Raw genomic sequence first — 27,422 nt, 5'->3', positions numbered from 1 at the left:
AGGGTATTTTCCAGTCTTTAAAGAAGGAGTTAAGGCACTCAAGTATACCAATTAAAGTATTTCGCTTGATTCTATGCAGTCTCGTAAGACATTCCTTCTGCCTTTCCTTGTGATGCTGTTTCAGTGATTCATCGATTTTCGAACTGCATGCCGTCCTTTCTCCATGAGCATTTCGTGTGTCGACTTTTGCTGTACATTCGCATTTAATTAAGGTCTGTTCTCCGCTTGTCTGTGGAGTCCTCTCCTGCGTTAAACGTTCAAAAGTGAATTTTCAAAAATGCAGTTAACATGCTGTCCCCGGCTTGTTGATGCAGTATTACCCTCGTATGTGCGCACATTTGTATATAACATATAAGTACGCAATTATGGGAATATCTGACATGAATTGCAAATGAATTTCTCAATTATTATATTTTTTATATTTTTCGAAGAGCAATCGGACCCTCGCGCACGCATCGGCCAATGCCACGCATAGCCGGCATTCGATGGAGCAAAGTGGACAGTTAATATTCGGGCTGAAGGGTGGGACATATCACAATAACAGCACTATAGTGTGAGAGCTGGGCTCAACTCGTTACGTATACGCCGTGTTGGCGGCAGAGGAAAAGCTATTAAAATCGTTCGTCGTTAGTTGCACTGTCTTGTCTCGACACCAAAAAGAGAATATCGTAAATATACAATGCATCGGCTTTATTGAATATTCGCTGCGTCGCGTCTTTCACACTTAACTCCTTAGTTTCATGTGTATTGAACGTTTCTTAATGAAATTCATAAATGTTTCGATTTAATATTGTTTTTATCAAAACTCTTTTTCTTTTTACTCTGCAAAATGCCTTGAGTCTCTAAATATTTCTGGTAAGAAGGCGGTATTGTGAGGGCACTTGTCTACAGGGAGTGTTTACTTCCTGCTGACAATTTCGAAAAATGGCATTTGTTTAGCTAAGCTCTACCGTATTGACACTTTATTGTAATGAGCGCAACACAGTCACGTTTATTTGCCGTCTAATGTTTGCGCAAAAAGTCCGGGGTACTAATAAGATTTGCATTTACATGAAACCAGCAACACACCTTTAATTACTTTCCAGCTTTTTGTAGTAAAACACAAATTTCCATCGTTGGACGTTCGCTTCCATGCCCACTGCTCTGGCGGAATATGCAACTGTGCAGAGTCGGCATGCCGTGGCAGGGCTAGGCTTCGTCTATTGCAGTTGCCGCCCATTAATATTGCGCCAACACATTGGTGGCGACACCTAAACAAACAGCAGACTACAAATCATCGAATGCGAATGACATGCGGCACCGGGCCCGATGTCAGCACAAAAAAGGGAACGACAATGACATCTGCATTAGTAATTGCGGCAACAACGGTGTTGAAGTAGCAATGAAATTTTATGCGATACATTAATGCAACAACAACAACAATATTTGCAGCTACAGAGTGTTAACAAACGGGAGCAGACATGGCTTGGCATAATAATAAGCTTGGACATAAGGTGACCCTTTCGGGTCTCTCTCTCAATTGCACGTGTCCATGGTGATGTCACAACCGGACCTGCTGGCATGGCCGTGCATAGTCGGCATATGAATTTAAGTGTAGGGACTAGGAGTTGTATAACTGTGTATATATGACACAATGGCTTATGTGACATTAACAAGCTTCCCATGGAGCAGATTTAACTCGAACTCGGAGACAAATTAAATGTGTATTTGAAACTAATTTCTAAAAAACCGCTGGCTTATTGAAAATCGGTGGAAAAAAGTTGACTAACACTCATTTAATGCCAAACTGGTTATCGTGGCTGCCAATTTTGGTGAGTTCATATTTGAGGTGTACCAATGTACAGAGACCCATTGCATTACGCCAGAAGCAATCAGGAGACAGAGCTCTGTGGAAATACCTGTGAAAAGTGCCCATGTTATCTCAGAGGATTATTTTATTTACTCGCATTGCGAACTAATTAAAAAGCTACCAATGTCAGAAATGTTGAAATGCTGCATGAATTTTCACAATCCCGCGGCTCGCCCAAATCCCGAAAACCAAAAACCAAACCGCAGATTATAGCTGTCGTGCGAATGTAAAAAGCCTCCACAAATACCGACGATTCGTTGGATTGTTAGCAGCATTTAAACAGTGCGATGCCGACGGCAGTGTTAGTGTCAGTGGACCGCCCACTGCAGCGCCAACTATTGAACCGACATGTGACATCGAACACCAGTCAATGTAATGTCAATCAACCAATACACACACATGCGCACAATATGTTAATGACATATTACAGATGCGGGCAAAAACAAAAAGAAAGGAAAAACTGTGGACAAAAGGGTGCCTTTTGGAGACTCTATGTAGTTCTGTGAAACCAGGCTTTAGTGAGGCACGCCGCAATGACATTTACCTTCATTACATTTTGGCTATATAGAGATTCATACCGAAGTAACGTTTAAAAGGCTCTTGGTACAGACTTTTTGGACAAGTGTGCGAGTAATCTCAATGGCTTTACGAGAAGTCCGAACATTCATGCAAATAGTTGTACAATGCTTGAAAACCTAGTTTCATTAAGACCAATTCTGTGCAGCACCTATGACCAAGGTGACTTGACTCCACTAGGCAACGATTTGGTGTGGTTTGTGAACCGATGGTTCCACCGGCCCATATTTTTTCCAAATTGATACCGGTGAAAACATAACCGTCAGTGGCGGCCGTTATCGCGCTATGATAACCGACTATTTGATGCCTAAAATTGAAGCTTGTGATCTCGGCAACATTTTGTTTCAATAAGACGGCGCCACTTCCCACACATCGCACCAATCAATAGATTTATTGATAGAACACAACGATGAGCAGATAATTTCACATTTTTGGCCGGTCGATTTGGCACCAAGATCATGTGATATCACACCGTTAGACTTTTTTCTGTGGAAATATGTAATGTCTAAAGTCTATGCGGACAAACCCGCTTCGATTTAGACCTTGAAGTAAGAAACATGCCTGTCATACGCCAATTACCAGTCGAAATGCTAGAATGAGTCATTGAAAATTGGACTCAACGGATGCACCATCTGAAATGTAGACGCAGCAAACTTTTGAAAGGGATAATTTTCAAAAAAAAAAAAACCAAATGTTGAAGAATGTTCTTTCGATCGACAATAAACATTCTCTATTAAATTTGAAGTTTCAGTGTTTTTTCTTAAAAAAAAAATACGGAACCACGAAATGGATGGCCCTTTATAGGGAGTGAGTTTGCTGCAATAGAAATAAACACTATACATTTTATTGTTTTCAAGGTGTGCGGACTGCTCCCACAAAAACAAAAGCAAAGTGAATTCAATAAACTTTTCTAATGGCAAACCCGCACTCAACCCCCCAGCCATACCACAAGTAAGGCTGTAACGAATAAGAGTTGCAGAGAAGAGTAGAGGAGGGTGTTGATTTTCCCATTGCCATGTCCGGCTGAAAATGTTGCTTGCCGCCCGTTGATGGCTCCATTATTAATGCAAATACGTTGCAACACAGTGCCAGGTTGCTTTGTAGAGTTTGGTTGTTACAACGTTTTGAAGACAACACCAGTCGAATGAGTTTTATTACCGAAATGCATACCTTCATAGGAGTTACCAGCATTGCAGCGCTGGATTGTTAAAGCCTTCTTTCAAATTTTTTTTAATGAAATTGTCATATGCTTTTTGTTATCATTTCGCACCGAGATGAGGGTTTTGGCGAGTCGAGTGCAGTTCGTTGAAAACATCGGTTCATGGTATAATAGGCGGAGGCTCAAATTTATTTGATTTTTTTAATGTACATACATATTTAAAAATATACACAGAAAATTTCATATAATTCAGGTGAATAGTTGCGAAGTTACATGCAAATTAGAAAAGGCGTTTGAGCGTGCTTGGCGTTTTTTTTTCCAAAATGGTGTTTTTAAAGTCGGTGACCAATATTACTCGAAACCGGTTAGTATAAATTTTTTTTTAAATATTGTTTAGTTGATAAACGAAGATTTTTCTCACCGATAAACAGTTTGTTTATAAGCAGTTTAAGTTCAAAAATCGATTTTTTTTTTGAGAAACCGCCATTTTGTCAAAAAATTTATTTTTCTTATTCCTTCGATTTTTTTACAAGATTTAACATTACTTTATGTATGTATAATCCCTTAAAGGTCCTCTACACTTAGCAGTACAGTAGTGGAGGGTTGCATTAAGCCCATTTTACTTACCCATTATCTACAGTTAACCTTTTTTGTTGCGGGCGAATTAAACCAGAAACGGAAAACCAAACACTTTTGTACGCTTTTGAGACAAATAGTATTTATTTATATAATTTTTTTTATAATAATTTATTTATGAATGCTTAATTACCTCTTCATTATACATGTGTTTGTTTGTTTGCTTATTTAATTTTTTTATTTATTTTGCTTTTTCGTTTTTGTTTTTGTTCAAGTTCAATAAACGCACTCAGGTCAGCACTAAAGTCAAACAGTAATCGGCATTTGCAGTTGCATTATTTATTTACCTCCCTTATGTATGTATGTACATAAAATACATTGATGCTTATCATATATGTATGTATGTGTGTATATGCGCTTATTTGTAACTGCCTAAACACATACATTTATGTACTTTGTTTTATTTAACTTTTTAATATTTACATTTGCTTTTTGTCTTCAGCTATTGTTGTTATTGTTGTGAAAATTGCGCATGATGAAATGATTATTCAAATACAAATACAAATATCCACATATGACTCATTACACCTATTTTGATAGTAATTGAAAGTGATGAAACAGAAGTGTTGTTGTTGTTGTGGTTGTTTTATGCTATTTTCTTTAATTACATACAGTACTATTTACACAGTTGGTTTTTTTTTTGTTTTTGCTTTATTGCACATTTGAAATGTTTTTTTTTTTTATATGAAATAGATTTAGGTCGTTTGGTTTATACATACATACTATACATGTGTATACAATACATAACGCATGCAAAACATTTATTTATCTATAATATGTACATACATTTATATTTATATATATTTATATATATATACTATATATATGAATATGCGCATAGTCACACAACATAGACACTTATGAACATATCTATGGAGAATTGCCTCAGCATTATTTCATACAATACTTATAACGGTAATCAGCGCTCGCTATTACAATGGCGAAACTATTTTCCTATTTATTTGTTTCTATTGTAATTAAATATAAGCTTTCCTCTAGTAACTAGCCTATTGGTATCACTAATTCGATTTTGTTCAAAACGCTCACTTCTAGCAAATCAACACCCTCGCAGTAGTCGTAGCGCACGCTGCTCCCCGCGCGGCCATTCACACACACACACGCAAATATTAGCTGAAGTTACGGCCTTCACTGAGCTTGGTATACATGTAACTGTACCCTCTGTTTGCTTTTGTATTCAAGCGGTTTATTTTGAAAACAATACACACTTAAATAATTGAAGCTTTTCTCCGACTTTCAGTCAGCTGTATTACATTCGTAACGGTGCATTACGATCTGCACAAAATTCTAAAAATCAAACAAAGTCATTGAGTCCACGATGAAAGTATTCCTGAAGACTCTATCTTGGCTGGAAGCTGTTGTGAAGCAGAGTTATTTACATTTTATAATTCAGCACGTATAGGGTTTGTCCGGAAAGTAATAGGACAGATTTTCTTTCGTCGCGACTGTACTTCGGAGCGTGCGCGCAGACTGCATTCGGTAGAGGGCGTTCCTAGCTAACGAACGAGCGGTTGGTTAGTTGTCTCCGAGCACCTGGAGAGTCAGGTCAAACATTTTCGCGCGCGACGTATTTCTGTGAGTTCTGTGTGAAACTTAGTCAATCTGCGACAGAGGCGTTTGATATGATCAAGCGTCTTACCCAGATGTTTCTTAGCAAGAAGTGTTGTGTTTCGGTGGCACCAGGCCTTTTTGAAAGGCCGAGAAGAGGTCCTCGCTCAAAGAAAGGAAGAATGTGCAAATCTAAAGTGAAAACAATGCTCATTATCTTTTTTGAGATCAAAGGCATCGTCCACCATGAATTTGTTCCTCCTGGACAAACCGTCAACGCCAAGTTTTACGTGGAGGTCCTCAAGAGACTCAAACGAAGGTCCGACAAGTCATCGCAGCCGATTGGAAGTTGCTCCAAGACAACACCTCAGATCACACCGCCTTTCTTGTGAACAGCTATCTAACCAAGGCAAGCATCTCAATTCTTCCTCAGCAGGACTTTTTTTGTTTCCTTGCCCGAAACGGCCAATGAAAGGCAAGCATTGTGAGACAACAGAGGGCATCCAAGCAACATGCACCTTGGTTCTCAAGGCTATATCGAAAAATGTCTTCTGGGACGCCATCGCGCTGGCAGCGCTACATCGACGCATAGGGAGCCTATTTTGAAAGTTTTTAAAGAATTTCAAAGATTGGTACAATAATTTTTTTTTTAAATCGACTCAGTCTTATTACTTTCCGGACAAACCCTGTATATATATCCTTATATGTCTGTGGATAACTAAATAGTGCCAAGGTTCTAAATTATTTTTTATGCTTCCCTCAACTTTTTCTACATCCAATTGCCTTTTTGGATTCGCTTTTACATAGATGCTATTTCAGCTGTCGACATACTTGGTGCCGAAGGTTTATTTCGCCAAACTATGAAATACATTAAGATAATTGTGCTGCAAACTCTAGCATCAAGTATGCGTAATAAGCGTTCACGCATGAGAGCTTTAAAGACTTCCAACATTTTGGTAGCGATTTCCAGTGCCTTGAGAGAGACTAATTATAAATATAGCTTCCAACCTCCACTCCGCTTGGTTTGTAATAGAAACAGCATATAGCTTCGAGAAGGTCTAAATTATCCGTGCTAGAAAGTTGAACCCCTTCAAAATATGGCAAATAAGTATAGGCGACTCAGCTCAAGACATGCAGAAGTCCTGAGTTGGGATTATTTTTCTGCAGAACTTCTTTATTTTATGATTCAGCACAGCCTTATTATTATAGAAACAACAGCTTATATGTTTTGCCGGTACTTCATGAACTAAGAAGCTCGCACATTATATCAACTATGACCACACATTCATCCAACTGCCGCTCACGCGTTCCTTGAATATCATTTGTTGCAATAATAAACACTAAATTACGATAAAAAAGCTAAGCTAAGCAATACCGGGTGTTACTAATGTGAAGCGGGACTCTGGACGCTCCAACGTCGGTGTGTTTGTTGTTGGCTAAAGCGATTGCAGCACGAGGCGGCGTCCAGCATTTCAGTGGGTGTGTTTGTGTTAAGCAGTTTGTTGGGTATGTTGGCGGTGGTGTCGGTGCACAGGGCACCTGGTAGTATGCGCAGCCCGCTGCTTTGAGGCCGCACGCAGCTCATTATGAAACATAATATACAAAGAAGTTGCCGCTCCAGACTTAGCGACCTGTAATTGACGGTGTTGCATTGTGGCAATCGCTGTTGCACAGTTGAAATTGGAATTATTGCATGACGGGCATTGTTATTGTCAGTAGCATTTTCTTGCGCCACGTCATGCCACAGTTGCCACAGTGTTGCATTGTTATCAGCCGCATTGGTTCTCATGTCGCTGCTTGCCACAACGGTAATATTAAACCGACAGCAGCAAGCGCCGTTGCAGTAGAGTGTTGCTGGCCGTTGTAATGGCACCCTACCGTGGCCCGCCCGCAGCAGCATGCTACCAGTCCTTAGCTGCAACATTGTCCGTTGCATGTAAAAATTTTCCATTTTATTTGCAGCCATTTTCGCACTCAGTTGACCCTCCTTCGGCGGTGGTGGTGGTGCGGTGCTCGTGCCTCGATAGTTGCGCTCCAACGCATATTGCAGCATCAACAATATCCCGAGCAGCAGAGCAAATGCTGCCATTCTGCCGTTTAATAACATCGCTGATATTGCGGTCCGGTATTTGGAAGCTGTAGTCATGGCCAGCGCCAACGCGGCGAATTCAATTTGTCGCTTTTTCTTTTCGACAAAAGGCTGCTGATGTAGGTGTTGTTGTTGCTGCTGTTGCACTCTCATGCGTGCAATGAGTTTCGGCAGTAGCGCAGCAGCCTGGCGACAACAGGATGCCAGCAATGCGCACATCAGCACTAAAATGGGGCAGGCGCCGGCGAGCGCCGTGTGCGCAGCGGGAGCGTGTGAACGCAGCGCGCTCTGCTCCTTCTCCAGGCATTGGCGGAACTCTTTGTAGTCCACACGTGTTATGGCGCAATAGTGGTTCAGCATGCAGACGCCCTCGCAGGAATCCGACTGATAGCGAACGGTGTTGGCGCGGGAATATCTGGCGGGCGAAAGAGAAGAAAAGAGAAAAGAGGTAAGTGTGCGATATTTTTTGTGGGCCAAAACGAAAACTGTTTAATTATTTTAAAGTGTAGTATTAACAAGTAAGGTAGGCTTAAGTTTCGGTGTAACCGAACATTTTAAACTCCTGCAACTTGCGTGAATCAAAGGCAGCGAAGTATCTTAAGGCCTTAAAAGGCAACCAGAGGATCTGAATCTCAGTTTATTTATATAAACATTGTACTATTGTACAGTCTAAAAATCTTTTCGTATTTTGCCAATAGATGTCGTTGCAGTCGTATATCTTAAGTGCTACCAATCATATTTTGTCATACCTTTTAGTGTTGGAAAGGTGAGATTTAAAGCACCATTTAACCAAAAAAAAAATTAAATTCGGGGAAATTGAAAAAAGTTACAGTTGTTCAAAGATGAATGAAAGTAATGAAGAAATTTTGAAATTTTTGTATAAAATAGGCAAGAATGCCACGCAAGCCACCAATAAAATTTGTGAGGTTTTCGGAGACAATGGCCGAATCAGCATCTGGGATTCTTTGCTGGAACGAAATGAAATTGAACTCTTTCTGAAGCGAGTGGTAACAGGAGACGAAAGGTGGAACAAATACAAAAATAATGTACGGAAAAGATTATGGTCCAAGAGTGGTGAAGCTCAACAAATGGTCGTAAAGCTAGGATTGACGCCTCGAAAGGTTATGCTAAGTGTTTTGTAGGATTGGAAAGGAAAGCTTAGTCTTCCATCAGGACATTATTGTGGTCTGGATCTTCTCATCCAACTATTATGAGCGTTAGAAAATAATTGTAAAAGATCTCATGTGCTACAAACAGCTTTGACTGTTCATAAGCCAAAAAATATTTTCCGAAGTATTTTTTGAAAAATAAAAGATATAAAGATATTAATAAACAAATATTTCTGTGGACACCCTCTACACAGTGCTCTGCTGGAGACCGCTGAAGACGGCCTTTGTTTGTGTAGACAAGTTAAAAAATATTTACTCGTACTTATACAATGGGAGTTTAGCTTGTGGCCACAGGGCATAATCCAGCGTCGGCGAAGAGCTTGGCAAATATGTGACCAGCTTTCCACCCAACCGTGCACTGGAATAATCATATGCCGAAAGGCATGCTCACACACACACACACTCACTCAGCGCCATCTTCAATGTGCGTGTGTGTGTGTGTGTGTCGGTAGCGCTTCGTAGTGATAAGAAATCAACATACAAATATAATATGCATAAATTTGCATAAAAACAATCAAGACAATCAACAATGAACGCAACAACAGCAATGTAAAGGCAAATAAACAAACAAGTCTATCAACATTTTGCAACATCCACAGGTACTCACACACACACGCGCGGGCATATATACACACACACATGTGTGGGTAAACAAAAGTGTCCATTCCGCCTCACATGTCATGCATGGATGGCGCATGCATCGGTGTGAGTGCACTTTGCAGGGGCATGGAGAGGCGAAACGTCAACGACATGTCGAGCCGAGGAGCCACTGAAAATCTACGCTAATGGCGCTACGGTCGCTTAGTTGCTTTGCAGCAACAATGCCACATCGTCAATCGCTCGCCAAAGGCGAAACAACAATCGCACCGCGAAGTGCACGAGTGGAAGGAAGGGGTGGAAGGGCGAGCGGTGGTGCCGTTACAGCGGATGACAAGCATGCAACGCATAAACAAAGGCTGAGGTAAACGCAATTTTTTTTGTTTTCTTACAGTCAATTGGCTTTTTGTGTTCGCGTATGCCCGCAACCCCCTCAGTCACCCGTGCCCGTGCTTTCACCTGCTCGGGCGAATGGAAAATTGGTGCTTGGAAAATGTGCTCTTGTTATGCGCTATTACGATTGACTTGTTGTTGTTATGCCTGCAGCAAAATACATCAAAACAATACCTTTTTGTTAGATGTATACGAAAACAATAACAAACTGGCTTTTATACGAAACAAGCGAATGAGCAACCGAAGTCGAATTGATTGGACGGGTGGAGTGACGATGGCAAAAGTTTTACAGTGGACAAACAACAACTGGAGAAATTCCGTGGGTACTCGGTAGTAGAAGCTGAAGTTATACCGTAATTAAATATGGCAGGAACTGGTCCGTTCAACAGTTAGCGTAATCGGTATGGAAAGATTTGGTTTTCTTAGGTTGGAGGGGTATTTTGCATGGTGATATTCATGTCTACTTTGGAAGATGACAATTTGTGTGGACTTGACAGGTATTAATCAGTTATTTTGGTTAGTGGCTCGTACATGTGGCTAGGTTCGACGAATCTGCATTAAATTTTAGGTTTTGTAAAATTTTAACAGCGGAATTATAGGATATATTGGGTCAAAAAAGTCTTTTCGTATAAAAAAAATAAGTTGAAGTATGATTATAAATACGAAAATACTTTTTACTACTACCCAATATTACAAATAAAACTTAAAAATAATATCTTATGTGAATTGAATATTGAAAAGTATGCGAAAGCATTTCCCAACAAGTCCGCCTATTCTTGTACTTACTTGCCAAACCAGGTGCCGTCGCCGCTGGTGAAGCGATCTACGAAATTGTGCAGCGAAACCGCCGATATATCACTGAGCGCGTAGTAATGGGTGAGGTTGTACTCCGGAAGCCAGTTGGGCTCGCCCACCTGATTCGCCAATTGCAAATCCATGAAGTACTGCGTGTAGTCCAGAACCTGTAATTATGCATGCAAGTCATGCAAAAAATAGGTTAGAAAATTGTGTTAAAAATAAAGTAGAAATGTGAAAGACGTTTGGCAGGCTGGTTTTCTTTGGGCTTGGTCAGCTCAACTAAAAATACAAACACATATGCGAGTCCACCGTACATATTGAATCGTATCGAAAAGTAAAACGAAAGACGAAATAAGTATGAGTTCGCTTGCACTCGGAAAATCACAAAAATATGGAACTTATACTGGTTCAAAACTGGCCGACAATTAATACATTTCTTTGAAAATATAAAACAAACTTCGACAGCAAAAATTTCCGAAGGATTCTCGTTTCGAGCTGAACCAAAGCGCTCTGCAGCTATAAACAAACGAAATAAAGCCAAATTCTATTGCAAGAGTTGTATTAGGGTGTGCGACCTAAGAACGGCAACAAAGCCTCGCTCCACTATTCGCTGCCTTTCCTTCAAGCATTTGCGGATTTACCAGAAGTGAGCCACCCTAATGCGTGAATTGTGTGTCGTTGTGTTTGCTGGCTGAGCTGCATGCATTGCGAAATTGTCTATCATAAAAACGGCAACGGCAACGGCGCACTCGAGCACAAACATAGTTGCCATAGCGACGGAGCGGAGTGCGTGTTAAAATGTGCATAACTTTGCGAGCGCTTGCAAGTGGCATAAATTTGTAACGCGTTGAATAAATGGTAAGAGAGTTCTTGTGAACGCGAACAGGATGGCGCAGCTCGTGTAGTCATTTGCATACGAATATGTAGAGCAAGCGTATCTATGTACATATGTATGTACGTATGCATCGCTCAGCTTGTAAAGCAATGCAAGCGCCATTCGCTGGCGGATATATGCCCGAATGGAAGAAAGTTTGCTGCTGTATAAATTAAATTTTGTAGCACACTTCGTTACAAGCCGAACCCAGACAAACACACTAAGAAAAAACCAGCGTATGACAACGCAAGAGAAAATAATTCTCGTACAAAATGTTGCCACAGTTACAAAATTGTATGACTCAAATGGGGAACAAAAGCTTGACATCCGTTCGGACCAAACCGAACCGTCACTCTTTAGAAGGCCGCGGTGCGGAAATCGAATTTCAACTAAACTTTTCAACGGTGCCCTCAATTAAAATGTTTCTATTCACTGCTTTGACTTATCTTCGGGCTTGCAACAACAACATTTTTAAATGTAGAGAAAAATCAGAAAATTCAATAACGAAAGGACATCAACAGTGGGCAAATATAAAATGCTGAGGATGGTCAGAGAGCACAAACAAGAGAAACGTAAAATTTTATATAAATATAAAGCTTCTAAAACACTTTCTCCGCAAATTTAAGAACGTAACAAAACCGGGCATTCAAGTCAACTTACCTGACCAGAGTCCGTATCGAACTTGTAGAGCCGCATGGCCGGGTTATTTGAACCCACATTCAGCTTCCTTGGCGTTACGGACGGTGAAATCATCATCCATGAAACCGGTTTGCCTGCAATGAAAAAACAACAAATCGGCACTGTTTAGAATTTAATTGATAGTTGAGTATTCAGAAAATCGGCTATATATGAAGTGAAGTTATATAACGGGTATAAAACGGTTATAGTATTAAAAAAAGATATATATCGGTTATAAATATAGTATTAAGAAAAGTTATATAACGGTTATAAATCGGTTATAGTATCAAAATTAAAGTTCTATAACAGTTATAATTTGGTTATAGTATTAAAATTAAAGTAGTACTACGCATCCAAGACCTGGCAAATGTTCGCTCATATACATGAATGATGAAGATGAATTTTTCCTTAGCATACCTGTCGCTTCATTGAACAAAATGACAAAAAAAACACGACGCACAACATGCACAGACGAAATTAAATAAATTTCTTACATATATTTGCTTTTTAAGTAAATGTGTGCGTAAGTATGTATGCGTTAGCCACCCTGCAGGAATATTTGGGATCCGGTCCCTCCTGAGCTCGATTCGCTTGAACGCCGAAACCTTAAGGCTACTCTTAAATGGGCTAGCTCTCTCTTTCTCTCTCTACACTTACGGCAGTTGTGCGTCGCTCATTTTGGCCTTTACAAATAAACACGAATTAGCCATAAATAACATTCAATAAGGGAAAACATCAAAACTCCAGAAGCACTCGGCTTGCCGAGGGGTCCTCATTTGCATTTACTCCCCCGAGCCTTAAGTGTATAAGTATGTCGGCAAATGAAAAATGAATTATGAATATGTTATTGCCGACATATGCACATGGCACATGCCACACATACATACTTAACGTTGCATGTGTGTGTTCAGCGCACAATGGCGGTGGTTGTGCGTTTGTTTTATGCCGACATTAAAGGGTTTTATGCACGTTTCATTGCGGAAACAATTAGCCAACGGATTTACGCTTCTCACTCGACAGTCGCGCGCACTTGTGAATGCAAATATGCGCGCTTACAGATACAGATACGCCCATGGAGCATTGTGTGGCCACTCGAAATTACAAGAGCATGTTCATTTTTCGGTTTCGAAAGTGCGCGCCATTAACATAGCAGAATCTGCTAAGAGTGCCGTTCAAATTCATCATTCGCAAGCCCATTAAATTTAAATTAATATTGTATTAAATATTAAAATTATATTAAATATTAAAGAGCTGCTTTCGCAGCAAAAGGGCTATATTTTGAATAAACTAAAGGAAAGCTCAGATATTATTTGTATTTGGTTTCTGTTAGAGTTAGGCAAAAGCCCCATCAAATAAGATGATTTAAAATCGTGCGGAAGCGTAAATTACTGCAGAAGGAGACAAGTCCGAAAGCTTGGTGCGGTATGTCTGGTTTCGTTTGAATATGCAACCAAAGATTTCATGCTCAGCTGCATAATACGTTTTAGGCAAAGTGCCTCAGGTATTTATCATTTATTAAGACATAACTTTCTCAGTTTATATCAACATGTATCTCTGTGTGTGTGTGTGTGTCGATGATAGGATGTGCTAAGTGTTTTGCTTATAGTCAGATAGCTTGCTGGCTGCGAAATGACAACTTCTTGACAACCACAAGTATGAAGAATGTGTCTTCCAGGTCACTGCACTTGGCTATCTGCAGCTGTACGCTTGGTTTGAGTGAATTGAAGAATATGAACATACAGTCTATTACAAATATTACCGTGATTACAGACCAGCACTGACGAGTTGGCGAGTAAATCACAGGCATAACCACATAGCCAGCGCAGATGGCACTGTGATAGAGTGAATTGTGCATTAATAAATGCATGCATATTCTAATTTGGCTAAACATAAATACATAATATTAAATTGCGCTGCCGATGCCAGCATGAGTGTGTGTGAATTTAAAGCGAAAAGGCACAAGCATTTATGCAAATATCACTCGTCTGCAATATTCATGTGTCATATTCCGGAGGTCTACGCCGCAAAGTGGTCGCCCAGTGACAGAGCGCCCAGCAGCGACAGCGTTAGGAAGGAAGGCGGAAGCAGCAGAAATAAAATCATTTCAAACTTTGTTGGCTGGCACTTAGCCCGGTGACACTTGGTTGCTCATACGCCCCGCTGTCCCAGGCATTGCCATTCATTGCTGCGGAGGTAAGTTTTAAACACCGCGCTCATGATATTTACAATTTAAACTTATTAAGTAATAAATTCTGTTTGTTATTTATTTGTGGTAATTGAAAAACTTTAAACTTTAAAGTAAATTGTTTTCGAGCCCACCGAGCGCCGAGTGTGGCGTACAAAGGCAAAGGCGAAGGGAAAAAACTGTTTGTTTGATGAGCACAAACTGTCAACAGTTACTGGCAAGCAACATATTTTCCTCGTTTTTTGTTTTATTTTTATTTTTTATTTTTGTTGTTTGTCTTCGAAGTCTATTTGAAACTTTTTGCTTTTCTTTTGGCGCTCTGTTTCTGTTAATATTTTTTATTGCGCTGGCTCTGTTCTTGTCGCCTTCTATGGCTCGCCATCCATCATGCGCCTTGTAAGCGCCAACAGATTTGACAAACCGAATTTGTGCCGAGTCTTTGTGGACTTGTGGTTGCTATATACATACGTACATAAATATGTATATAAGTACTCATATATATGTATACGTCTACTCATTTATATAGTAAATAAACTTAAACTAAATTTCGTATATAACTCGCCGGTAGATTTAAGACCCATATTGCATTAGGGTAGCATATAAATCGTGCAGTACAGATTCCATATTTGTATTTTTGTTGTTTTTGTATGTAACGGTAAATGTTGTTTATCTTCCTTTCGTCTATTTTTTTGCAAGACAATCACATTATCGCCCGTATCTCTTGTGCTACATTCGTACAGGCTGGAAGTCAGCTCCCTGAGCTGCTTTCATATTTGACATTGCTATCCCGCAGCGTGTGTGATCTGATGTGGACGCATGCTCATGCCAAAAGCCATGAGTTAGGGATGCCTTGAGACCACCGAAGGCCATTTATTATGTTCGGTCACAAATTCACACGCTTCACACACAAATAGTTGTATGATGTTGTTATTTAAATCACCATAATTATTTGCAATACTAAATATTTGCACATGTTCACGCACATCTGTATGTGTGTGTGTGTGTGTGTAAAGCCAGACAAACACATGTCAATGTTACTTAAATAACCAGTTTAATTAACATAAATGCTCAATATGTCGTTTGTAGAGTTGTTGTTGTAGCGTTGTTGTAATGTTTGAACATTTGCGGCAAACCGAAGTTAACAACAACTGCTTATGTAGTAGTGCGCATGCTTTTCGATAATTGATTGAGGAAATGCCAACAAAACCGAATGCAAATATGCCAGATAACAGTCGGAAGAATGGACAGACAAAACATGAAATCATGTGAATTTCTATGCAATTTTGCATTGACTGGCGAGCAGAGACGCTCATTTAGACGCCATCGTCTATTTTGGTTTTGTATTCAAATGCTTGTTACTGGAGAATTCAATAAGTTTTCGCCTTTGTTCGCAAGCCTCACAAAAAGTATTAATTAATGGATGTTCATTTAATGCAAAGGTCAAGGAACCCATCAACGGCAGATCGCAGTGTGGGCGGATGTGGCCACAAGAATGGACCAAGTACAGGCGGCACACATATTTTACTTGCTCTTTGACAAGAATTTATGAATTTTTAAGGCATTTTAATTAAAGTAATTATCTTCGTGTGTCCTCTCTACTGCATGTGTTGCATAAAGAAGATTTGATACAAGCAATTTAGTAAAATTAGTTATTGTCTTCTGGTTTTGCTGCTCACACATCAGCTGACATCTTCACCTCAATGGCTGGTCTGAGCTCTGAATTGACGGCTTTGGGGATTCGAGACACTAAAAATCGCTTGGTGCGTTTGAGACTGTCACCGCTACTAAGTACGGTGCATTTTAGTCTGAGCAAACCATCATTTGTTGGTGCGCTCGGGTGGATTTCAAACCAGGAGCTCCTGCGAGCAACGTGTTGGTGACAGTCTTATTGAATGTCTTATTATCAGCTAAAAATTGTCTACTCTTTGATGAAATTTAATTTGCTGCTTCAAATATAGTCCAATCCGTCTCCATGCGCAGCAGCTGGTGCGTGTCTTGTCTTGTCTGCTTTAACCTTTTGAACTGGAATGGGTTTGTTGCTTGTTGTTGTTTGATTAATTCAAAATGACGAAATTCAGTTCGGATGCAACATAACAATCGAAATGCGGAAATGCAATTGTCTGCGCAAAGCTTAGCAATTGATTTGGCCCAAACTGGCTTTCCGTACAAAACAAGAACAATGCATCGCAGTTCGTACTTTGTAGCCGTAGAAATTAATGTTCGTCAAACTGCGAGGTCGGAGGGGCGCCAGGCATGCTTATATTAATGAACAGCCGGCAATTTTCTGTACTTTGTGTGTACTTCCTTTCGATATTGCTTATCTACGAAACTAATTTAATGCAAATAATAGATGTTATTGTAAATTTGTTGTAACAATGTTCCGTTAAATGCAAATATGCAGCTTCTATTTACTTATAATTATCTGCTTAAGCTATATTATATATAGATTTGGAAATATATGTAAATATAGCTCACCATTGTCGTCGTATATAATGCGAAAAGAGTCCGAATGCAGATGGCCGAAGAACTGCCCCTGGATGATTGAGGAATACTTTCGCACCAATTCCAGATAGCGTTTATTATTCGTTTCGGTGAATGTGGTGCGACCATTTTGCTGCAAGCCGATGAGCCGTTCATCCGAACCGGGTGGAATATGTCCCACGATGTAGACCTGTTGAAAGAGAAAGTGACATTATTTGTAAAAAGCTTTTAATTTTTAGATTGTTTGTAAACTCCACAAAATTTTGAGAGATACAGTTACTTTTTAAAGTTATGTAAGTTTATATATATATTTATTCGACCAATATTACCAACCGCAAACGTCAGCAGAAAGGTTAACTTAATAACAAACCTTCGACTAAGTTAGAGCTCGCTCACTATAGTAAAGAATGTGAAAGCTACATACATCATGTCGTGCCCTTGAAATTTAGTAAAGATTGAGGTTTTGCACTGCGACCTACGGTCTATTGTGTCCTCCCTTATATCATATACGGTCACCAAGGTCAAGCTTCCTGAACAATTCCAGGAACTGCTAGGCGCAACTGAGGTGATGTGATCACTGGCCACGTAGATGGAAGCTAGGGTTTTTAGCCTGCTTCTACAAATTTGCTGGGCAATCCAGAATTAGATGTTCTGGGATTTGTTCCAAGAGACTATGCCAATATTGGTACAGATAGTTCGGTATGCGGTCCCACAATACCTGCTCCAATGCCTTCCGGTGTTTTCGAGCCGTCAGTGTATTACTGTATAATGCTGCCTCTTATCAGTTAGGAAAGCTTGGAGCCATTTAACTCCGTCTTGCTGTCGAGAATAACTTAAAAATTCTGTGTAAAGTTAATCCCCTTTGTAACGCCGTTTCTTGGAAGAAGGGCCAGTGGTGTGTTTTCTCCTAGGGCTTTGATTTGTTGAGACGACATTATCATCCCTTTGCCGAAACCCTCTGCTGCCATGAGAAGCATGGTATGTTTCGCTTCCTGTTTAATCACTAGATGCATCGGGGTGAGCTGCAGTATGATTTCAAGTGCTGCAGTGCGGCAATTACGCATCGCCCCTGAAGTGCAGACAAAGGCGAGCGTTTGCAGCTTCGATAGTTGAAGGCCTACCGAAGTCTGCGCTGCCTTAGATGCCCAAGCAACCGCTCCATAAGGGAAAATTGGCCCACGATCATGGTATGCAGCCATCTTATGATACCTGGACAGCGTTAGATCCACATGGCAACTCCACCGTAAGGCCGACTCCAATGTTAGGCCAAGGAATTTGACCCCTTTAGATACCACAAACTCTCTGCCTCTGAGTGTCAGGGACCTCAAGCCCGGAAGGTGTCTTCGCTTAGTAAAAGGGATTTTTGCCGGGTTGATGTTTAGCTCTACAGTGTTGCACATCCCTTTGCTAGACTTAATCTAATTTGAACCATGTTGCAGGAAGTGTTCTCAAATTTACCTTGCGCCATTATGACAATGTCATCGCTGTAATTCTGGCAACGAATCGCATTGCTAGTGAGTAACTCAAAGAGCTCATCTAGACTCAATAGAAGGGAGGATAGTATTCCATGGTTATAATAGTCATGGCCACCAGCATTTCTCAAAGGCTTGGCCTAGGGCAAATACTCGTTCCAATGGTGAAAGCGTCATGATTTCTATACTCTTACTTTGCCATTTCTATACAGTACCTACACTTAAATGCTCTCGTAAAATTCTATTAAGCTTCTTCATTGACTTACTCACAAAATCTATTTTCGAATCGATAGTATTACAAGAAGCCCTTTAATTGGAAAACTCAAGCACTAATTATTACAAGGTGCGTTCCAAAGTAAACAGGACTTAAAAAAAAAAACAAAACAGAACAAATGCTTTTTTCGGAAAAATCAATTTATTTAAAAACTGCTTTTCATGGACAAATGCATTTTTCCAAAAAGGAAGAAGTCACACGGTGCCATATCAGGTGAATACAGGGAGTGGTTAATGGTTAAATGTGATTTTTGGTCAAATAATCGTCCTTCGAATGTTGGATTCTGAGCAATTTTTGGTCGTCAGTGAATTTGTGCGGAACAAACCGTGCACACACCTTTCGTAAGCCCAAATGTTCGGCCAAAATGCGATAAATCGATGTTTTGGAGATGTTCAATTCCATTTCAATAATGATTACGGCTGAGGTTTGATGAATTCACGCACAGTTTCGATGGAATTTCCGGTGGTCACGGATTTTGATTGGCCCACATGTTGATCGTCATTTATGTCCTCACAACCACTTTGAAAACGTTGAAACCACTCGTACACTATGCTACGGGATAGGCAATCGTTGCCATAAACTTGTTTCATCAATTGAAATGTTTCGGTAAAAAATTTACAAATTTTAAAACAAAATTTATTGTTGGCTCTTTGTTCGAAGCTCACTTTCGCACAGATGACACAAACATACTGACACTTAAAACGCAATAACTTCACTTCCAATCCAGGAAATATCATGAAATTCTCACTTGGCAATCGATAAAGATAGCAGATTCTAACGCATCAGTCGACATATAGATGGCATATCCAGGGGGCGCTAGATTCAAAAAGTGCCGTTTACTTTGGAACGTACCTTTTCGAACTAAATACCCAGTCACTTTAAATTAAACCCCAATGCAAATAAGTGGGCCAACAAATAAGTTTATTAGCATTACAGGTATTACAGGTGCTAGTAAAATACATAAGTACCGACTTAATACCCATTTGGGGCTCCCTTAATACATAAGCAAATACCACACACACGACTCGTACGGCCTGAATACAAACAGTTCAGCAGTCGTGTATGACAAAGCTTAAATAGACGTAATTAACAGGCTAAGCTTCGTGTCACGCGCTGAAACATTTTAATTTCAAAATTAAACATCAACAGTTTAAAAGAACATACAAATCTGCCGTCGCATACCGGCTAACTACCGTCTCAGGCTGGCAAGTCAACTTGTTTAAATATAAATGGATGTACGAGTACATGCACGAGAGTATTTAAGATTAAATCAGCTCTGGCAATGAGGCACAGACAGAAGACAAAGGAAGTCACGGAGTTATATAAGTCGGTATGTACATACTGTGCACAAAGGCCTGTGCTAGATCCTATGTTCGTGGACACACGCGCAGACATACCTAATATCGAGCCTCTAAGTTGTGTGTCGAAAAGGCGTTGCCCTTTCTCTCTTTTACCCCGACCCGTTGCGGTTGAGGCCGACTTAGAAGTTAAACTATTAATTTGCACACAAACGACTGCAGAATTTTAGTCGAATTAAGTAAAAGGCAAGCGTTCAATGTTCTGCTTTAAGTGCTCTGGCTTTGGAACAATAAAAACTACAAAAGCAACCGAGTGTAGCCTTAAGTGGCAGCAGCAGGCGAATAAACGGCACTTGGCCTTGTAGGAATAATTTACCACACCGCCGTTTAGAGCTTTAACAGGGCATGACCAGCAAAGAGCACTCGCTTTTAAATGTCAGTTGAGCTAAAAAATACTAAAATGTCCAGAAACGCGTGCTTTGGGTATTACTGAGAAAAACCGAGGCATATGCTGAATAAATAGATTTTATGGGCAATTTTAGTGAATGTTCTTATTAGGCCTTTTTCTCTTTTATTCGAATCGTACACAAATAAATAACCTTTTTCGATTTGCCAAAAGATACTGAAAATGTGAAGGGAACACTTTTCCAGCCTTCTGAATGACAGTGAAAGCATAACACCTTGAGATGGAGAACTTGATTCCCCAATCGATGACGATGGAGCGGACATGACCACGAAGAGCTTTGATTATCAATTAAACATCTGAAGGATAACAAAGCGGCGAGGACCGATGGATTGCCGACCGAGCTTTTCAAATACGGCGGCGAAGAACTGATAAGAAACATGCATCAGCTTCTTTGTTGAAAAGGGTCAGTCGAAAGCACGCCCGACGATTGGAATTTATGTATGCTTTGTCCAATCCTCAAAAACCATGGGAAAAACCTCCTCAACATCGCATATAATGTTCTATCGAGCGAACTGTGTGAAAAATTAAAGACCATCGTCAACAAACTGATTGGACCTTATCAGTGTGGCTTTGGGCCTGGAAAATCAACAACTGATTAGATATTCCCCATGCGTCAAATCCTGGAAAAGACCCGTGAAAGAAGAATCGACTTACATCATCTCTTCGTCGGTTTCAAAGCAGCTTTCGATTGCACGAAAAGGAGCTGCCTTTATGCCGCTATGCCTGAATTTGGTTTCCTCGAAAAACGAATACGGATGTGTAAACTGGCGTTGAGCAATACCAAAAGCTCCGCCCGGATCGAGAAGGAACCCTCCGAGCCATTTGATACGAAACAAGGTTTCAGAAAAGGCGACTCCGACTCGAAGACGTAGATCATTTTGTCTATCTTGAGAAGTAAAGTCTTCTCTCGACGATTAAAGACCAAACTTTGCAAATCACTCATGATCCCTGTCCTGCCATATGGTTCAGAGGCAAAGGTGAGGATAACATTTGATGAGTCGGAGCTACGGTTTCGAGAGGAAGGTTCTGCGGAAGATTTATGGTTCTTTCGGCTTTGTAGGGGCGAATACCGCAGTCGATGGAACGGTGAGTTGTACGAGTTATACGACGACATTGATATGGTTCAGCGTATTAAAAGACAGCGGCTGCGCTGGCTAGGTCATGTCATCCGATTGGACGCAAACACTCCAGCTCTGAAAGTATTCGACGCAGTATCCGCCTGGAGAAGCAGGGGAAGAGGAAGACCTCCACTCCGTTGGAAGGACCAGGTGGAGAAGGACCTGGCTTTGCTTTGAACCTCAAATCGGCGCCACCTTAAGAAAAGAAGAAACGACTGCCGCGCTGTTGTTAACTCGGCTATAACCGCGTAACCGGTGTTTACGCCAATGAAAAAGAATAATGTGGAGCGCTACGTAAGTGGCGAATAGAATGTCGTGCGAAACTGGTAATCGAAATAAAAAAATAAGGATTAGGCTACAGATTTTTAAAAGTTAATATATTTGGTTCATATATAAGGAAATGTAAATGAGTACCTCCTCGGAGTCTTCGATGAAAAAATTATAGCTATTTAGAGAAATTCAAAATAATCGACAAGGTTTGCAGCCGATACTTCAGTATTAGTCTTTACAATAAAACAACGTACGGGCCAAAGGGAGGTCCAAATGCAATAGATTTTTTTTCTGCATATTCTGTGTCAGCTCGAGTCGCAATAAAAAAAGTAGCTGTGTGTGCCAGCTTAAATTGTTGTCCTTTGGAAGCTTATTAAGCTAGTTTGTGCCCAACCGCGGCGCCACTTGTTTAACTAGGCCCATTACTCGCGCTCCCTTGCGGACAGCATTCCCTTTATCCTTTATTTATTTATGTGCGCACACTTGGCTCCCCTTGCAGCCACACTACTGCAGGGACTCTTTAATCTATTTATGTAAATTTGATCCCATTTCGGTTCACATTCGCCGGGGTTTGCTCTCAACTGCGAACTTTTCTCAAAAGCCACTTTACCTTTGTTGTATACATTTATATAAATACAGTTATACAAGTGCACAAACACCTTTTTTTAAGCTTTTTAACAGACAGTGTTCTTATTCTTCTCCGGCCGTGGTTGAGTATGCAGAGGTATGCAGGAGTGTGTGTAAATGTGGCTAGTCTCGCCACACTGGAATTAAGTCAACCGCCAAAATGGGAGAAGCGAGTAAATTATTTAAATGAGATAAACATAAACTGCAAATCTACTTATGCCGTTTTCCACAGGCGCACCGAGGGCATCGGGAAGGGTTGGCTAAAATGTGCTTGTTTGACCGCTGGAAAAATTGCTCTTAATCACTGCCACACTTGGCTGCAGTTAGTAAAAAGTTCTGGGCAAATTTAACTATTGCCAACATGCCCAGCAGCTTTTGTATTTTATGTGGATTTGTATCGCTTCTTCACACAAATTCTTACTTCAGACAAGTATATGTGTGTAAGATTAGCTCCCTTTCCATTGTAACTGTTCGTGCTTTTGTTTTCTTTGTGCGGTTGTTGGGTGCTCTTAAACTTTTTACATGCTCGGGTGTGCAGTACAAGGGGTGGAAAGATTTTCTTTGTAGTTTGGGTGATTTTTGATACAAATAATTGTGGAAAAAGTGATCTTATTTTTCCTGTATTTTAGCTGCTAGATAACACATGTAAACGATATGCCAACATTTGGGAGTAATTTGTCTTTTTTAGGAGTGGATAAGTACCGTTAGTTGCTTTATCTGACGCTTAACTTACTTTATTAGAAAATAGTATGATTTCTAAAATATTAGAGGTTGAAATTCGGCGTTTGTAAACTATCCTTTTCTTACTGTGGCAAAGCCATGTTGCGTACATACTTTATAGGTTAATAAGTTTCACATTTGCTTTTGCTCATAATGTGCTTAATTTTTTCGAACGGTTCTAACAGCAAATTCAACTATCAGGGAACTGCTGTTGAAGGCTTCCACACATTTTTTTGTTTGTGGACCAATATATTGCTAGGGATTTTTGTCCTAACCCATATGTATGAAAATAGGCTAAAGCTGCCTTTGTGCCAGAATTTTGAAGCTCATACCTCGTTTTGACAAAGCCAATGAGAAATCTTTATCTAAAACCACCCAACAAAAAATTCGAACAAAACACCCGTCGCTAGAGCGGAGCCTTGTGAACACGAAAAACTGCTGTCAGAATTACTGTGGACATTTGTGACAAACAAGTACCCGGAAATTGTAAATAAAACGCAAAATAATAAATTATTTTCAATATCCTTCAAAGCAATCCCCGCCAAATGCAATTTTCCTGTCTTCAAAACACTTTACAGAAGCGCTTTTTGGGATGGCCTTCAGGTCCTTCTGTGAATTTTGTTTCGATCGACTGAAAACGAGATCAAATTAACCGGCACGGAGCGACAATTTCAGTTTGGTTAAACAAGAAGAAATCACAATGGAGTAAAATGTAGTCATTACAAGGGTTAATCGAAGGTATTTGTTGCGTTTTTGGCTTTAAATACGGTGACAAACGCGGCTCGATGCGATGATTCATTACCATCGTGAAAAATCTCTTTATTGACCGTCTGTCCTCCCGGAATAAATTCATGATGCACCAAATTATGAATATCGAAAAAAGCAATGAGCATCACCTTGATTTTTGAGCATCTTTGGCGTGATTTTTTTGGTTTCGGCTAGCTTTTTTCCCTCCCTTCCCCTGATTGTTGACCTGTTTGCATGTCAAACACATAAACCCATATCTTATCGGCAGTTATAATGCTCACCATAAATGTGGGTTCAGAATTTGCACAATTAAGCATGTCCGCAAAGTTTTTTTACGGCACTCGTTTTGAAAAAAAAAAATTCAAATTTATCGGGAGTAGTTGTGCAAAAACGTGTTTCATAGCCAAAATCATTCGAACGGTCTCGCGTGAGATGTCGAGCACTATTGTTATCTCTCTAACACTTGGCTGACGATTTTCAAGCACCATATACTTCATTTTCTTTAATATTTTCTTTAGTTGAAGAGGTCGAAAGTCGTCCAGCATAAGGCATGTCTTCAACGATCTTTCGACTATCTTTGAAGGCTTTGTACTACTCGTAATCTTGAGCATTTGATTAAACCATAAATATTTTCCTAAATTCGCAATGACTCCGCAACCGAAATTTGGTTAGAAATACACAATTTGAGATAAGTTCTTTGTTCGATATTTTTATGCATTGTAAAAGTCGCAACGCACTACTCAGGTGTACCGACTTAAGTAGCTGCTGTAAATAAGCTGGTCGACAGATCGCGCTCATATTAGGCATGGTAATTAAAGACAGTTCTACCAACTTAGCAAAATACACTATTTTGAAATATAAATTATCCGTCGAATTTGATTACAATTTCCGAGTGTTTTTTTGTCAAAATGTAGATATTTTATTGAAAATGCGCATTAAAAGTCTTAAAATTCAAATTTATTTATACTCCATTCATGATTTCTTTATGTACAAGTGTACAGATTATTTCATAAGTTTACTGGTGGATCCGGCCACGCGTTGCTGTGGTGTACATTTTATACTATTACTCATATGATAAACTATTCAATACAGCGAAAATTTTATTTACGAATAAAAAAATAGGGGAAAATGTTTTTGTCGGTATAAGAATCTAAGGGATAGTACTAGAGGTTTAATTTTGAATATGTTCATAGAAATAAATTTCATTGCAAAAAATAACGAATTTAAGGCTGCTTTCTCAATGTCTGGTTACCAGCTTACCAGCAGCTGGTTTCTGTCCAGTTAATAGAGCTGTCCGCTTAATATATTTTACTTAATAAACATCAAAAATGTGCATGGTTAATGGAGATGTCTGCTTAATAGAGCGTCCATTTAATAGAGCTTTCACTGTGTATTTTATTTATGAATTGTTTTTACTATCCTATCTTCTAAGTCTGTTCAAACCGGACATAGTGTGCTAAATTTTACTAAAACCGGTTCTGTAGTTTAGGAGTCCATCGCGGACAAACAACGTGACACGTACTTTTTATATATAAAGATATAACAATACTTTCGTAGCAGCCATATATTTGAGTTAGTTCCGAGGTAAGCAACTTATAACAAGTAGAAAGTAGTAGAACTAGTAAGCCACTAAGTGCGCTCAGTTGAGAGAGTCGGGCAGCTATGTGGCAGTCCTCACAGTTATCAAATTGCTGGCCTTCTGTATTAAAATCGATACTAAGTTCTCCTGCACTAAAACTTGTTATATACAAATTTATAGAAATCTGTCTAGTATATATATATAGTGCATATGGTGTATGATTTACTATTTGCTAATAATATACCTATACATACATATATCTATGCAAGTACTATATAGCAAAGCAGTTGTTCTTGTTTTTACATAATAATACGTGCTGTGGCGGTATGTGCTCTGTGCGGGGGTCTAATAGTGACATTGGTGTGGTTTACGCCAGCTCAGAATTGTATTTTCCACTCTTGCGGCTTAAAAAGGATTAAAGTGGTTTAAAACATGTGCAACATGCACACGGAGCGGCAAATAAAGAGCAGAAAATGCATAAACAAAGGTGCTGGGAAAAATATATTTGGTTTCATTTCGCCGGGTGTGCCAAATAAATAAAGCCCGCTGCCCCGCTTTCTCCGCTCCCGCCACAATGCAGGCGAAAGATAAACTAAAATTTTGCAACAAACTTCCTGCTCGTAGATATTTATTTTGGCCAATTGCCCACCTGGTGGCGAAAGGTTAGTGACCAACAATGCGTCTTCGAATGTGGCCTTTGTTGCTGCGCTCTGCTAATTCGCGTGTCTGTGTGCGTGGACCGAGGCCCCAAGACCAGTGCAGCTCGTGCCGCTTACCCTTGTATACATTTTGTAATGCAGCGCACTTAAAGTAGATTATGTTATTAACAAGTGACCTCCATGGCACTTGTCTGCCTGTATGAAGGTATGGGGTCACCGCAGTGCATGTGTAACGGTATGTTGTTTGCAAACAAATATGGGCACGTATTAGTGTGTTGTTCTGTTATTGCATGAAGTTGAGTGGGCATTACGTCTGTCTTGCAGCTCTTGCCCGCAGGGACCAGCAAACACATCCGTTCGGTGTTCAGTGTGAGGCATATGCCAACTAAATTAACATGAAAGGAAGACATTTTTGAACAAATCAGGAAATCACAAGTGAACATTTATGTTCGAGTTTTGATTAGGAAAATGGATTTTCATTTATTGAAAGTTGTTATGTTCCACTGTTATGTTGTGGTTATGCAAACCATCGCTTATAGGAAACGTGAAGTCACTGAGGACTTAGCCGAGTTCGTTGATGTCGTATTACTCCCATGAGGAAACCTGCGATAACATGAGAAGTTGTTAGTTTAATTCGACATTACTGTGTTTTCGGAACAAAAACCTTTCTTTACCCAAAACCGCTGCTCTGTGCTCCTCTGTGCTAATTAGGCGCTTTAAGGGTTCATATTTCACTGAAGCGGTGAGACAGCGGCTCATTTTTGTCCCTTCTTTAAGGGATTACGTTACGGTTTATTACCGCTGTCAACTCGCTTGTCCGTAGCTCCTCGCATTTTAGCACTCTTTCTGTGCAGTGCCGACTGTTGAGCGAAATTTTGTGTCTGCTAGTAATTCGACTCCGAAAAATTTTAGTTCGTGCTGTCCCCTTTCGGGTTTCTCAACTTTAATTTAGCGGAGCGGCAAATAGGCTCGCATCATTCATTGTGATTAACTAACCGTTGCGGCATTGCGCAGGAAATGCAATAGACCGGTCTGAAATTATAATATGCAGGTGGTGGCAAGGTGGTTGACATTCGCTTTCGCATACGACCCATAGAAACTTAAGCTTTAAACTTCGTAGCCGAGCGTCTAATTTGAAGCCA

At 40.0% G+C, this 27,422-nt stretch overlaps 1 protein-coding gene across 3 annotated transcripts in view; it reads right to left on the bottom strand.

The window, feature by feature from the left end:
• Positions 1-4,342: 4,342 nt before the first annotated feature.
• LOC126762978 (uncharacterized) overlaps positions 4,343-27,422 on the bottom strand; it is a 176,584-nt gene continuing 153,504 nt past the window's right edge. For all 3 annotated transcript variants that reach the window (XM_050480090.1, XM_050480088.1, XM_050480089.1), the window contains 4 exons: positions 17,045-17,240; positions 12,367-12,479; positions 10,821-10,996; positions 4,343-8,290 (listed from right to left, as the gene is read on the bottom strand). In XM_050480090.1, coding sequence (XP_050336047.1) covers positions 7,171-8,290; positions 10,821-10,996; positions 12,367-12,479; positions 17,045-17,240 — 1,605 coding nt within the window. In that variant the 3' untranslated portion in view covers positions 4,343-7,170. The remainder of the gene's footprint in view (positions 8,291-10,820; positions 10,997-12,366; positions 12,480-17,044; positions 17,241-27,422) is intronic.

This window comes from Bactrocera neohumeralis, chromosome 6 (assembly GCF_024586455.1).
Source record: "Bactrocera neohumeralis isolate Rockhampton chromosome 6, APGP_CSIRO_Bneo_wtdbg2-racon-allhic-juicebox.fasta_v2, whole genome shotgun sequence".
NCBI classification, from domain to species: domain Eukaryota; kingdom Metazoa; phylum Arthropoda; class Insecta; order Diptera; family Tephritidae; genus Bactrocera; species Bactrocera neohumeralis.
The sequence above is the reverse complement of the archived record's forward strand: the minus strand, read 5'-3'. Positions and strand labels throughout refer to the sequence as shown.